The sequence below is a fragment of the Diprion similis genome, chromosome 6 (assembly GCF_021155765.1).
Source record: "Diprion similis isolate iyDipSimi1 chromosome 6, iyDipSimi1.1, whole genome shotgun sequence".
Lineage (NCBI taxonomy): Eukaryota > Metazoa > Arthropoda > Insecta > Hymenoptera > Diprionidae > Diprion > Diprion similis.
In genome coordinates this window covers 10,956,124-10,971,508 of record NC_060110.1, presented here as the reverse complement: position 1 = coordinate 10,971,508, position 15,385 = coordinate 10,956,124, and the positions used below count along the sequence as shown (strand labels likewise).

At 36.1% G+C, this 15,385-nt stretch overlaps 1 protein-coding gene across 2 annotated transcripts in view; it reads left to right on the top strand.

Annotated features, from left to right (window-relative positions):
- The window catches only part of LOC124407371 (homeobox protein 13), a 30,312-nt gene extending 17,457 nt beyond the window's left edge, over positions 1-12,855 (top strand). For both annotated transcript variants that reach the window (XM_046883454.1, XM_046883455.1), the window contains exons 2-4: positions 10,248-10,422; positions 11,456-11,513; positions 11,857-12,855. In XM_046883454.1, coding sequence (XP_046739410.1) covers positions 10,248-10,422; positions 11,456-11,513; positions 11,857-12,588 — 965 coding nt within the window. In that variant the 3' untranslated portion in view covers positions 12,589-12,855. The remainder of the gene's footprint in view (positions 1-10,247; positions 10,423-11,455; positions 11,514-11,856) is intronic.
- The last annotated feature ends 2,530 nt before the right edge of the window (positions 12,856-15,385 follow it).

Here is a 15,385-nt window from a genome sequence, read left to right as displayed (position 1 = left end):
CTTTCGAGAACGAGTTGGATTTTCCATTTTGTAATCGAAATATCGTTATTATAAATGCAAATAAAAGAAAATATAAAATCACGGATTCAAAAGGTAATTTCGATCATTCTCGCACTGTATAGTTCAAACTTTATCCTAACTTTATCAAACTTTATCTTTACTTTATATATATATTTAAGGTTCATATCGGCTGAACATCGGATATGCTGCGAGTATAATGAATTATTCCTCATATAATCCAAACCTCAGTTAAAGCTATTTCCCGTAATGTTTGAATTTTGCAAGCGTCATCCATCACTCTCAATTCATTTGCTAAATTTGATGCGAACATTCAATAAATGTACTCGTCAATTATTTTCCAACATGATTCCCACACGTGAAGTGCGAAAGAATCAGGTGTACACAAATGTTGAACATATTCAGACTGCACGAAGTTTAAAATTGCTAGCAATTGTTGTATAAAAAAATAAGCTTGTAAAAATAAATCAAAATTCTTCTTATTTAAAACGAAAAAAAAAAAGAGAAAAAAAAAAATGAAAAATTGTGTTCATTTTTGAAGAAGGTTATAATTTCGTTATGTCGTTTCGCTATATCGCGTATTATAAATACTTCTGATAGCTGTGTGGAAAGCTATTTTTATGTTATTTAATGATTCGGGATTCCGTGTAGGTTCAACGATAAATAATAATTATGCGTTGCGATAGTGTCGATAATTCTCTTGGCCCACACACTACACTGCACTACCTATAACCAAAGTAGGAGTAAGTAGTTCATTGCCGTGCGGATAATATGAAGTAACGTGGCCTGTAGTTGAGGACGCTTGGAGAGATATAAGTTTTATTTGTTACTTAATTTTATGGTTACTGTTGAAAATTCGTTGAAACGTTTGTACAATCGTTAGAATGATGATTTAAATGTCGTTGAAATTACACGGTATATCTATATGTATATATCAAGAGAGAATATTAAATTAAAGTTAGTGACGTTATAGTAACGATTCATGCTGAGGAAAAGCTGTTGTTTCGTTACTTCCCATTTTTTAGCATTGTTTGAAATTTATTAAACCGTAGTAAAACAAAACACGCTAGTTCTCTCGAAAATTGTTTTTAAATTAAGAAAACGGAAATTTTTTTTTATCACGATGACGTTACTATCGTAACTTCAACCTCGTGAGAGAGAATTAGGTTGCAGGGACGATTCTTTTATCTATACCTACGCCTAGAAAATATTCCCATTGTAAAGACGCGTTTGTCGTTGTAGTAAAGTATTGTCATTTCAAAAGCGGAGCGTAACCATTATATTATAAACTATCGGAATTCTAATATGTCGCGGCGTGGTTCTAGTCACGTAGACCAAATATACGTGCGTCTGCTATGCACGACGCTCAAGGCAACCGCAAATTATTTCCTCTCCTTTTATATAGCCTTTAGTAATATAAGCGTTTATTATAATAAGCCATGAGATAACCGAGTCATTTCTAATCTCTTCTTGCTGTACTTGATTACACTTTTGTTTATTTTCTTGGGACTATTTCACCTTTTTCAGACTTCAAAGTGATTTTAACACGACGCTTCTCAGCTGTTTCAGATAAATCTATATGTTATAAGCGTAATGTATCCTATTATGTGTATTTATTTTACGTAGGTATAGAACATGGATTAGGTTATAAAAATGTGAAGCGACGATTGTTTTCTTTCGCATCGTGTTGATAGTTGTTGCTACTGCTGTGTATTATTAAGATGAATTTTTTAACCACAGTGCGGGTATTGAAAGAAAAATTTCTTACGGATCTGCTTCGATATTCTCCTCTTCAGTTTATCTGTCGTCTATTCTGCACATCATAGCTGCTGAAATAAGCAATTGCCTTTTACAAATCAGTGCGATATGTCGTCGCTGGATTGAGAAGGGTTTAAAATTATCGATTTCCTTTTTTTTTTTCTTTTTTTTTTATCATCAAACACTATTTATTGTCTATTATCATAAGTACACTCGGTCACATACAGAAGACTAATTTAATTTTAGCGCGAAGTGTGTATTTTCTATTTTTTTTATTTCTCTTTTTTTACTCCAGGTTATTATTTTCATCCCGGCTTTGTCAGCTTGCCAAATTTCCGTATTTTACACGCAACCAGCAGCTAGTCCAACGAATCCATTCCAAAGCTATAGCTGTTCTATTCCCGTCAGAGTCCGTAAATCCTCTCTAGCTGCATAACGTTAAGCACGGTCATCTTCTCATACGATATATATATATACGTAATGAGTTTTTATTATATGCATATTTTAATTTACGAAAAAAAACGCGTTTAAACTACTTTAACGTAATTCGCGTGAAAAAGTTGAAATGAATTGAAACGTCATTTAACAAGGGAAAGAAATTAATTTTTTTGCTCGGCGGAGGAGCCAACAACGATACTATATCCATCCTCGAAATCAATGTCAAAGTTTAATCCTGAACTGCAAAGTTGTTTCGCCAGAGTCTGGGTACACGGATTATAATATATATCTGTGGAAAATACATCCTCAGGTTCGTTGGAGGCTGTTATAGTCAATCTGTTTAAGTTAATTAAAAAAATTTCAGCGAGACTTTGACGCGCTTCATAATTATTCTCGCTGCGGCAAGAGATGAACCCGCAGTATTAAATTACTTTGACCGATTAGTCGATGGCAATATGAATATATAGTCGAGAGACTGGAACAAGAAAGGATTTGTTTATGATATATATATATATATATATATATATATATATATATACATATGTATATTAGGTCAGTCCAAACGCCAATTTCTCATTAGGTATTTCAACTCTCAGGGTCTTCGATGATTGCGAAAATTTTGGGACTCATTTTCGATCATCAAATTATGTATACAACATACTCTTTCCATAAATTTTCATTCGACGATGACATATTACTTATATTGTGTTTTTTATTTAGTTTTTCTGAAATATTTTTTATCATAATAACAACTACAATACCTCGTATGTAACACCATAGTTTGATTTACCGGTTATACTATTACTAAATTAGGCTTTTATATTTTTATATATATATATATATATATGTCTGCATGAAGTATAATTACCTGAGCTCTTTTTACTCTCGAGCTTCCTCGCTGTTCGGACAGGAGTTTGTCCCCTTCTTGCTCGTGGATCAATAGAACGTTCTCAGCTCTGCCGTCTGATCCTGAGTTTTCTTCCTCTTTAGTTTCATCCCGCGGGCATCGGCAGTCCTTAGGTGGAACGTCTTATTCCTTAGCTCCAGGCATATCACGAGGGGAGGAACCTGACTTTGATTCCAAATTGAGCAGCATTTTCGCCGAATGGTTTATGTAGGCCGTACATAGAAGCACTTCGCACCCTTATACAAACCCCTCCTCACCTTCTCTCGACCCTCTATTATCTCCACACTGGCACTTCGGAGTGTGTTGTAAAATAAATAGATTCTACGTCCTGCACCAACTCTTCTTTCGCGGAACTTCAGGAATTCGACACTTGACGGGCGGGGCTTTTGCTTCGCAAAAGGTGGCGGTATACATAAGAAGCGGTAATTTAACCTCCGGAGGGACACACGAAAAGGTTTAACAAACACTTGGCTTGTTATTTCTCATATCGCCAGCCTTCAGTCAGCTTTATAATATCATTGCTTTATTACTTAATTTCATACTTTATGGAGGTAGGATGTTATTTGTTTCATTGAAATGTTGATATCGTGCATGATTTTACTACGATATGACGTATATATATATAGTATAACGATTATACAAGAAACACCTGTATTATTCATTAATTAAGTGGAATATTTTCTCAGGGTGACTAATCTGGACATTTCATGTCATATTGTAATTATGACTTTCGTTATCTTCTCTCTGCCAGGTCATATATACCGTACATCGCGTCTTATATAAATACACCATAGTTGTGTATAATTGTGTTGGACATTATATTTAAAAATTTACGTTATATAACGTATTTAAGCATGTAACGTGTATACTTACGTTATACGTGCAAAAATTTCGAGTCGAGGAAATTTTTCGAACATTGAATAATTAATCGTTAAAACGAGATCCGATCCTCCGTGGATGTTTGATGGCTAATAATTAAACGGCTCCGAAGGTTTGTTGAATGTAATTGTCGTTGAAGCGAAATCGGTGTATTTCAATATCGACGCAAAAACTTTGCACGATATTAATAATCGATATGCAAATTGCGCGGTAGAGCGATCCATGCATAAAATCAAATTACATCAGACTGAAAATTCATCTGTTCATAATGGTGATCTGATTGGAGTTTTGTTGATCCAATTGTAAAAGTGTTTGCTCGCCCCGCGCTATTTAATTTTTTTCCTCCATTTATCCGGGGGGTTTTTTTTTTGTTTTTTTTTTTCAGCTTTATCCTTTTTTTTTCCTTTTTATTCGTCACGGTGATAATCGAGTTTATTGCGTCGTGTCGAATCTGCCATACGGTGCGAAATTGTCTGCATAGGCACGTTTGAAGCAAAGACGTGTGAAACGAAATAAGGAGGATAAAAGAAAGAAAATAACAAGGAAGGCCTGACGAGGCAGAGTGGCTGAAAAATAAACACGATACCGAGCGTGTTATCCTGTTTTGGTTCTAAACTTGTGGTAAAAAGAGGCTTTTTGTATTAAAATATCTATCGACCTTCGCGTTATTTTTCCCTTGCTTTTCATTGACAATCGCGTATAAATCTAACGTAATGTGCGCGCACACACACACACAGACACATGTATTATTATCATCATGTATACGATCACCGATGAATTTATGTATATACATAAAATATGCGGATCGAATTTTCTTACCACGCTATAAATACATGTAGGTATCGCGCAGTATAACAAGTCTTTTGACACAATCAGTTTTTTTCGTGCAGGTCGTTCGAAGATATCGCATTGCTCGATCGCTATGCCTGTCACTTGTTTATCGTCCGTGCAAAATGTAGGTAAGACGAACGTGAAGAGAAAGGTGCTTTTGGCTAGGTTGAATCGGGGACTGCGCATGATCGGCCAGCTTGAATAACAGCAGACCTTATATAGCGGAATAGCAATAAACAGCTATTCTCCATCGAAGATTGATGTTAGTCGTCATTGCACGTGCAAAGCTTAACGCGAATCCGTTTTCATAATCAAGACTAAAACTATTTGCGAGCTTATTCAAGATTCATGCGAATTGTAATCGATCTTTCTATGCTGATTAATTTAGACTGCTGGAAAAAAAATCTGACGTATCATCGCTTGCAATTCTTGTCGCATGTCGAATGTACAGAAAAAAAAAATAATAATAATAATAATAATAATAAAAAATTGAATATTTGATACTAAATGGTTTAATGATGCATCGATAAATTGATTAATCGGTAAATCCGGAACGGCTTACGCAATGATAAGCAGTCACTTGATTATTAAGGGGAAAAAAGGGAGAAAGGTGAACCTATGATGCAATAATTTGCGTCCGTTTTCAATGTCGCGAAATTAATTGTACGCAGTATAACAAAAGAACAAATCGAGAAACCAAATTCAAGTCGGTAATTTAATTTCCAAATAGCTAATTATTTTAACAGTTAGTGAAATCTATAACCATGAATATTTTCTGAGAAAAGGAATCGACGATTTTTTTTGCCTGTTATTTTCGAATTCTATGAATGCTCATTCTGTTATTCATCCACTTAACTTCAGACTTTGCGGAGCACTCGATGACAGATACTTTGCCAGGGAAGTGATTCATTTTCGCGTCGTCAGACGCGGAGGTAAAATATGCAAACCTCCAGCATCTAGCCTGCATCCACTCGTGATTTGCTGCTGCAATAACGGTAAAAAAAAAAAACACTCGATTCAAGCCTTGTATGATTTTACCTTGCAAAAGGAACCTCGATCAAGTTTCTTTGGTTGCATTTTTCAAGGAAGAATTTTTCCAGTCCTTAAGAATAAGATGGATGACTGCGAATCGATATTCTTTATGAAATTTATTAACAGATCGATAGGGGAAATATAAAAATAAAAAACACCGGAATTGTAAACAAAAGATCAAGTATCGATGTTTCGTTCTAAATTGCGTCACAATTATTTCAAAAATCTGACAGTTTCGATTGATTTTATTCTAAAATGACTATTTTCTATATAGTTTGCTGGAAAGCGATTTTAAACAGATTTTGTTTGGGTGGTCGATACGATGATGCCATTTGTTGATCACATTTTGACAAACCAACCTTTAAAAATAAACCGTCCAGCGTAACCCTGAACGTGATGAAAATGTTTGACTTGACGCCACCATCGCTGGCGGTTTAGTAAGAGTGATCGTTGGTTTCTGCACAGTCACTGTAAGTCGTCGTCGTCGCATACCGACATCCGTCCTGGTTAGTTCCTTTGGTTATATAAATAGTTTAAAGGCTACGGCTTCACAACCAGGGTCAAACGTACCTAGCTTTCAATTTCTCCCTCTGAACGTATGATGCACCCCGGGTCTTGTCATTCTCCAATAGCACATCACTTGAAACGTCTTCGGATTTTATTTCTTACCGTAAGACGTTGACAAATCTATGGCAAACACGCTTTTTCATTATAACCGTCAAGTGTGATTGCCCGTTAATAAATAATAAATTTCCTGGATTTGGTGGTAGACATTTGTCACAGAATTACGTGCAAAAAGTTATAATCAGATGATATGTAAACTTTTTCGCACTTCTGTTTAAACCTTTGAGTCACACGTTATTATGCTGGATCAACTTTTATGACAAGATGATAACCGTGGTTTTTGGGGTCACTGATTACCAAGCTGACGTCAGCTTTCAAAAATTTAAAATAACGGATCCGATATGGTGGACGAAAATTTCAAATTTGTATTTTTATAATAAAATAAAAAGTATCGTATACACCTGAAAGAAGATGCAAACACCGATAATCAATAACATATTGCACAGCTGTCGTATTTTTTCTTTGCGAGTATAAATTAAAATTACGCTACCAGTAATTGTAACCTGATAAATATTGAACGCCAGACAGAGATAGATTTCTTTTTATTTAAAGTTATAACAAGATTTTTATAACATAGTCCGTCAATAAAACAATAAGGCCAAAGAAATATTTATTCGACATTGAAAAAAACAAAAAAAAGAATATATGTATATATAGGAAACGAAAAGTTTGTTTAAGTTACAACAGAATTTTATTGCGATTTTGCAAATTTAGAGAACAAAGATATTAACCATGCAATTTTTCTTATTTTAGTTGAATACCGGAAAAAAACGTCAATAATCTCTCAATTTCCTCATCAATTCAAATTATAACACGATCTTCTTGCTCGCATGAAGATATTATCTGACCTTAGCCTCCTTTTGACTTGCTGCCTCTTTTCACACTTTCGAAACTCTGACACTGAGACACGACGTCATGAAATCTTGATCGAGCTGCGGGAAAAAACACTTGAAATTTGTAATTCCGCTTGTCATGGATGAGCGACACTGATGCTGGGGATACCGCATCGCCAAAAACATGGGCTGATGGTTCTTGCGGGTCTAATGGACCTAATGGAGTGAACACGTGCCTTTCGAGAAATTTTACGGCATCTACGATACGACGACCTTAACCGAAGTACATCCGCTGCTTTTCCAGCATCCTTGAAAAAGCACGAGATCCTTCTCGTGGGTACATCAACTTGTAGAATATTTATATAATGTTCAAATTCCGAGGCTTAGTACGTATTGGACATTCAAAGCAAGGACTCGTAAAACTAAAAAAACTCTTCTAGATATTGAACAGCGATTTATTCACGGAGAAAATCATGTCGATTCATAAAAATTGTGTAAAATACATAATTATAATAATCATTCTACTAATGCGATTTTCATTCACTTTTATTTCTCATTTATTTAGTACTCTATTGCGATTATAAATTCTTACTCATTCCAAAACTTAATGATTATAAAATTTTGTAACAGTATAGGTACGTATGTGTACGGATGGAAAGAATTTCTAACTAATTTCTAGTGCTGCAAATTGATCTTACGTGTCTTAATTACTGTGTACAAATTTGCTACGAAACATTGAAACGGGGTTTAATCACCTCTGAAGGCTGAGACCTAATTATAAATTAATTGGCAATCGTATATGGCGAGGATGAATCAGTCGTCTCGTTTCGGGATAGTAGTTAGGCATCCACTATTCCAGAGGATGATGCACGCATGTACATACATGTACAGCATACGTCAAAAGCAGCAACTATCGACTCTGCATCCAGGTATTGAGTCATTCCTCTGCAAGTTATTCTCGTACCATTTTATATATATATACACACACACATTATTTGACCCAAAAAGCTTACAGCCAGCATTGTATATTTTTTTTTCAGTTTCATTCGTTGGTTCGTTCACTCGTTCATTCGTTCATTCGTTCATTCGTTCATTCATTCATTGACGACTCGACGAGTCGCGTGCTCAGATGCTTGGTGCAAAGTAGAATGAACTCTGATTACAATGGGACATAAATAAACAAGTCCACGAGCTATATAACGTACGCCTCGTAGAGTGACGCGAGTACACGTGTACTTCGCGGTTCGTATTAACACTCACACACTCGCGCTCGCACACTTACCACGAATAGTACGTATGCGAAAAATCCGATTTGCAATAAACTGCGTTTCGCCTGCCTAAGCAAATCGCACCTCATGCGCTACGTTCAAACACACCACTCGTGATTATTCCACTGGTGAGTGCGCTACTGATTGCTGCCTGATGCGCATCTTTCTATATTTATCTTCGTACGTGCAAAACTAAACCGCGTGCAGCGGCTTTAACTTTACTCAGCGTTAATTAAGGCGACGGATGCCTCAATCAGCCACCCCAATATTATATTCCTAGTGAGAACGGCTTTAAGGACAAATATTACAGGGATATTTTAGAGGTAATGGGAAATGGTGGTCCGTGTCATTGATAGATTGTTAAAATTTATCCATGATATGTATTTCAGTCGAATGCGAAAATTAACTTCGTGATTTATCACATGTTTAGGTTGGTATTCTGAAACCTTCCTTGGTTATGTTATAGTTCGTCACGATCGGAAAGACGGAATTTTTTTTAGCTTTGTCGATATGATTATAAACGATGCTTTCAACAAAAGATTTATGTATAAGATCATTTTCTTATAACTTTATATTCTGAATTCCTCAAGGAATGAATATTTATACAAATTACGATGAAAACTGTCGACGGAGATTTTCCAGAGAAAAGCTTTTAATCTGTCGAGAATTCTACTTAGAAAATATGGCGGCCGCGCAGGTTTTTTCAAATTGATTACTCGTGTGACTTTTTGTAATGAACCTTTGAATAGAAATTCTTATTTGCAATTTCTTTGATCGCAGTTGATGTTAGTTACTATCTTCATGGACTTGTCTGTCCCAGAATTTGATGCGGTATAGAAATAAATTTGGCGATTCACGATGAATGCACTGGAATCACAAACTCAATGCGGAACTAAAATTGGCCAGAAACATCTCATTTCCCCGGCGAATTTTTATAAATAGTTTTATATTGTAGGAAGGTCGTAGAAAATTATTATTGAAGCTTGTTTGAAAATTTTTGAAGTTTTTCCGTGGCATCGCGGTGAAACACGCTGTGTTTCTTTCGTTTTATTAACTTGCGTTTTACACTATGAAAAATTCCTAACGAGCTGCAAACAAAAGAATTCATAACATGGTATTTTCTGGCACTGTGAAAAGCTTGATATAGCTCAAAATTATCCTTTATATTATTTTTTATCGGCAATTAGTTCCGTCTAACAGAAGATAGTTAGAAGATAGTTTTCTCATTCCTTTTTTTTTTATGACTTGGACATAATTTCATGCAATTGCAGGTCACATTGATATACTGACTTTTTACTTCTCGTCTCTTTTTTTTTCCTTCTTTGTTTTCTTGTTCCTTTTTTCTTCTCTTCCTAAAAATAAGCAGGATCCATCGCGGTGATTCATCGCCAATTAAACTCTAGCTAATTAACTCCGTGTAAACAAAAGAGATATTGTATACGCGTGGGTTGAACCTATAATAAAAGAGGAACTGTCGTGTTTTTACCGCTTAATTTGCCGATGTATACACGATGCAGTGAATAAAACCTACAATTGTATACGTACCTATACAATATACTTCCTGTATATATATATATATATATACTTCGCCGGATTTCAAAGAGAAACTAAATATACCAAACTGTTTGTTTCTACATTTAAGTCATGATCGATTTTCAGGTTCGGCGTCAATTGAGCAGAAAAACGGAAACGGAAATACCAAAGGCAGTAACAAGACCAACAACAACGGGGTCGAGGTGAACAGAAACGAAGAACAGAATGGACCCATCGATATCAAAACTCAAGCCAAGAAGAAGCCCGCTACTCCCGGAAACGGTCCTCTGCTGCACCAAGCGTGAGTTTTAATTTCATCTTATTTTTTGCTCGTCATTTTATTTTACAATTTTTTTTTTTTTTTTTTTTTTTTTTTCTTCTATCTTCTGATACTATCAGTTTACCATCGGTCTAATAACGACGCGTACAATTTACTATCTGTTCAAAGTTGTATCACGATGTGCGAATAACGAATAGGAAAGTGAACGGTGTATTTAATGAGGAGGAAAATATTAATATACTGTTGGATAAACGTTTTTCCTTGTTATTCCGCAAGAGTTTCCTTTATCTTGTGCAGATCCACGCAGTATTTTTTCACAGCGTGTATATGAATTAAATTAAACTCGAGAGTATTTATTTTACGTTCGTTGAACCGACTTAATATCATCGCGGTGGTTTTTTTTTTTTTTTTTTTTTTTTTTTAAATCTTTTCTTTTTCTCCGGTATGCCGAGTAAAAGTCTTATTGTATAAATACTCAAGTGTAAGCGTCTGGAGCCTACAAGATGATCCCGATTTATATGCTTCATGGTTTGTTTTATTTAATCAGTGCTCGTTGCCTGAACGAAGAAACCTGGAATATTCAATCCAGTTTCAATTTTTCACAACTCGACGGATCTTCTCTCGTTTGCACAAGACAAACCGGGAATATGCCTGCAAATTCGACTTTCCTCTTCAAAGACCTGTTTACATTGGCCAAATCTCATTTCAATTTCCTTTCGTTATTATTTCCATGCGAATACTTTTCTTTTTCGTCGTCATCTTTTTGCTGTCAGAGTAATCAGTCGTATGTGTATATGCGTTATAATTCAAGTGTACTTGATTTTGTTGAAAAATTGGTTGACATGAAAACGATGGAAGTAATAAAACCTAATGAAACGGTTCTTACAAACGCAAATTAATTTCGTATGAATCTAGGCTGACTAAACACAAATTAAAGATTAGTAGTTTAATTATTACAAATATGTGCATAGGTTTATTTTCCTGCTTGTCGCATCCTAAATTACTACATCGAGGTATAACTATCCTTAACTCCTTCTGCATCTTCACGTTACAGAGAAGTATCGTCCAGCCAGGTAGACTTCTTCAAGATGCTGGACGAGAAAATAGAGAACGTAAGTTGGAATATTTTCTTCACATTTCAAAGTCATCCTACACGCACTCCGAAACGGATTGTCAGTTGTTGTAAAGTTTGGCAAATTTGTTTCGGATGAAAGATAGAAGCAAACAAAAAAAAAAAAAAGAAAGAAAAAATTTAGAACGTTAAGGGTAATTTTTACACAGCTGTGTATCGAAAACTTGAAAAAAAGCATGGAATTGCATTGCATTTATTATACCCACCGTACATGTAAACGCGATGTATGTCAAATTGCCATACCACGCCCTACAGCGTTATTATATAACAAAGTTTCGCATTTCTCACGCTGGATATATTTTTTTTTTCACAATAATTTCCAGGGTCCAGACTACGACGAGAGTTCGGATGCTGCGGCGAGGGTGGAACGGGTCTCGAGTCTGCTGCGTCGTTGGGAACTCGCTAGCGTAACTTGGTCCTCGGTCTCGGAGCTGAACGCCTCGCCGTCGACGATGCATCAGAGGGGGGGTCGTCGTTCGTCCTTGAGCAATTCCCGGCAAAGTCTGAGCGCTAAGGACCGCGAAGGAATGCGAAATATAATCGGTGGCCGTCCAGAGAGCGCACCGATATTCGTAAGGAACGCAAATCGCGTCGACGGTCTCCAAGATGCTCACTGCCCGTCGCCGAATATGCCGAGGCACGTTCTTGAGTCGATATCCCAGAGTCCGACTCAGAGTCAGAAGAACACGCCGCCGGGATCATCGCCTACGTGTTTTCGTTACGGTGATTATAACGCGGGAAATCAGTCGCCGCCGGTTCATCATCATCATCATCATCATCATCTGACCGAGAAGATCGGCGCCAAGCTTCAGTACAAAGGATCAGCAGCGAGCGGCAACGGCGCCGAATTTATAACAACGCCGCATCAGCTTTATCGCGAGCAGTACCTCCAACAGACTGGAATCATTACGATGCCTAACAACAACCAGTTCTCGGCTGGTTCGGGAAACAACGTTATCAGGAATAATCCTTACGTACAGCAGTATCAGATCAATCAAACGGAACATTTCGGCTCGCCGCGAAAGCGGGGATTCAATGCTGCCCAAATGACGTGACTAGAAGTCGGCGGCAAGGGCATCGAATGACGGACGATTGTACGTCCGACTATTCGGAATCAGAACGAATTTGTTTGATGGCGAATAAAGACTGATTATAATGATGAATAAATGGAGGTATACATAAGGAAAATCATTGCACGACAATTGTTTTATAAGATGATTAAGACAATTATTATGATGACACGGCGTCTCGATCCCGGTTCGGCGGTGAAAGCTTGCGATCGATAGATCAGCCGAAAATCGAATGCAGAAGGAGAGAGAGAGGAAGAGAGATATAGGAGAGGGAAGACGGAAGGAGAGAGGAGAGGAGAGTCGGTCAGATGAAAAATCAAACCCTCTTCGTTCCTGGCCTGGCATCATTCTGCACCTCATGTATGTTGAGTGAAAGACGTTTTACGTACACGAATTTACATACTGTTGATCATTTTACAAACTCAAATCCAATATTCTGTAAACGTGATGAAAGAGAGATTTTTGCGATAGAATGAAATATATTATAACAGTATCGACACAACAGCGACAGGGCCGAATATATTCGGATTGAGACAGTAAATGCTGGATGATTCTAAAAAACGTCGGACGTAACGTCTCTGTCTGCAGATATTCGTGAGATCCTCTTGAGAAATGGGATTGTCGAACGGCTTATAATAATGCGAGGGACAACATAAAATTCAAATCTGCATATCCCCTGTGTATGAGGAAATATTCATCGTACGAATGCGAATGACGACACGTCTGGCAGGGTTACGAAATATGGTAATGAGGAATTCGTCATAAAAATGCATAATTTCTTTAAAATGCAATCTTGAATACGGAACGTATTCATATTGGTATTTTCTTTTATTCAGTAGTTTAAAACGCTTTCCACTGGCAGATAAGAAATGCAAAGTGGTTGGCGGGACGGTGAAATACAATAAAAGGTAGACCGAATTCGAAATTGAGGAAGACCAAAATATACGGCATGTGGCCTAACGAGTCCAAGCTTAATTGACTCTAATATCTCACGTAATACGTTACATGTAAGAAAGTTAGCCGCATGCTGTACCGTTTAAAATCGCATAAGAGTATTTTGATAAGTGCCAAAATAAATGAACTTCACCAGTAAGCAATCTGAATGTTAACATAAATTGTTTGATAAGAAGAAGAAAGTAGAAAAGAAAAGGAAAAGATTTAAAAAAAAAATACGTCACATCACTTTCCCTGACTGTATAAATACGTATTATGTGAACTACTGTGAAACGACGGTTTTCAAATTCACTTCATGTATGATGTGTAGCAAACGTTATTTAAACTGAAAAAGATATAAGTAAAACATGAAACATATACTTATCAAGACCACCACAGTGGCACACCTTAATGTCAAAATCAAATCTAATATATCTAGTAGACGGTAATAAACTTTTGTATAAATGTTTGTGAAACAAAACAAGTCAGGTATAGCCGCAAAATAAGTTATATCGTCATTGTATAGAGAAAAAAAGAAAACTGAAAGATCTAAAGAATAAAGCTATAATATATAATATTATATACTTTATTGTTATAACACAAAGTGCAGTATAATGCATAGATTATATTATTAAATGCTGCATGTTATAAATATTGACTTTATATAAATATATAGTATACACACTCATAGTCGATTGTATATTCGTATGTTGACTATCGATTTTATTAAACTATCGATATATATATATATATATATATCGATATATACATACATATATAGTATATGTACGGTTGATGATATAAAACTATTTTATATTTCACGTTGAAATGTGCGGAACTTAAGACATTCGCACGTGACACTCTACGCTATCCAACTCAGTGTCTATTTATTCTGTTCCGTTGAATCATTTTTTTAAAATGACTAAATATTACCTTTCTTTTTACAAATAAAAAAAGTCGACCTTACGTTGCGTAAATTCATCTCACCGCTAATTCCTACGAAAATGTAATCCTAGAATGAGTCAATTTCTTCTTAGAAAAACCGCATCCCTGAGAATTTATTTTTGTTTTAATTACTACGTGATAAGTAATTTATTCGGTTGGACCTAACATATTTTAATTGAGAATAGGGATTGTTGAATATGTACAAACATTGTTCAATAATACCCAAACTGAAGTTAATTCTTTAAAAACATTCTGTCAGTGTTACGGATTCGGTACATAACACGCGATAGCTCGATGGGAATGGATATAAATTACGAAATAATTCGAACATCAATCAATTCCACCGTTTGGAAATACCCTGATTCGCCTGCCTCGTAATTCTGCATATAGTACCTGTGGCGTGAGAAGATTGCGAGCATGCAAGACGGTGAGCAGTCTCACTATAAGCCGATTTCAGATAGGAAGTGCTAACGAGATCCGGGTGGAGGGAAACCCCTACAATACTGACCTAATCGCATTTGTAACCGGCTTGATGTACATACATGTACGATGTGCACATCTGCGGAAATCGCCATGTATGCAAATGTTGTATTACGACCAGAAACGGGTCATGGCTCAATCAAGCCGCGTTTTACTTCATTTTAATATGTCAAATGGTTTGTATGTACTTCTCGACCGGTCAGCCTCTGTCATGCAGCGATGCAGCGAATAAACAGAGAGCAGTTTGACAGGCTTCCAATATAAAAATATATATACGCGTATATTTCTTAATTTTTTTAATCGAATTTTATCAACCGCGATTTAATATGAAGAAAGAAAAATATTTATTGTAGACGCTATCGTGTTATGTGTAGTTTCCGGCGATATTTCGCGATACGTGAATTAATACCCATTTTAAACTAAC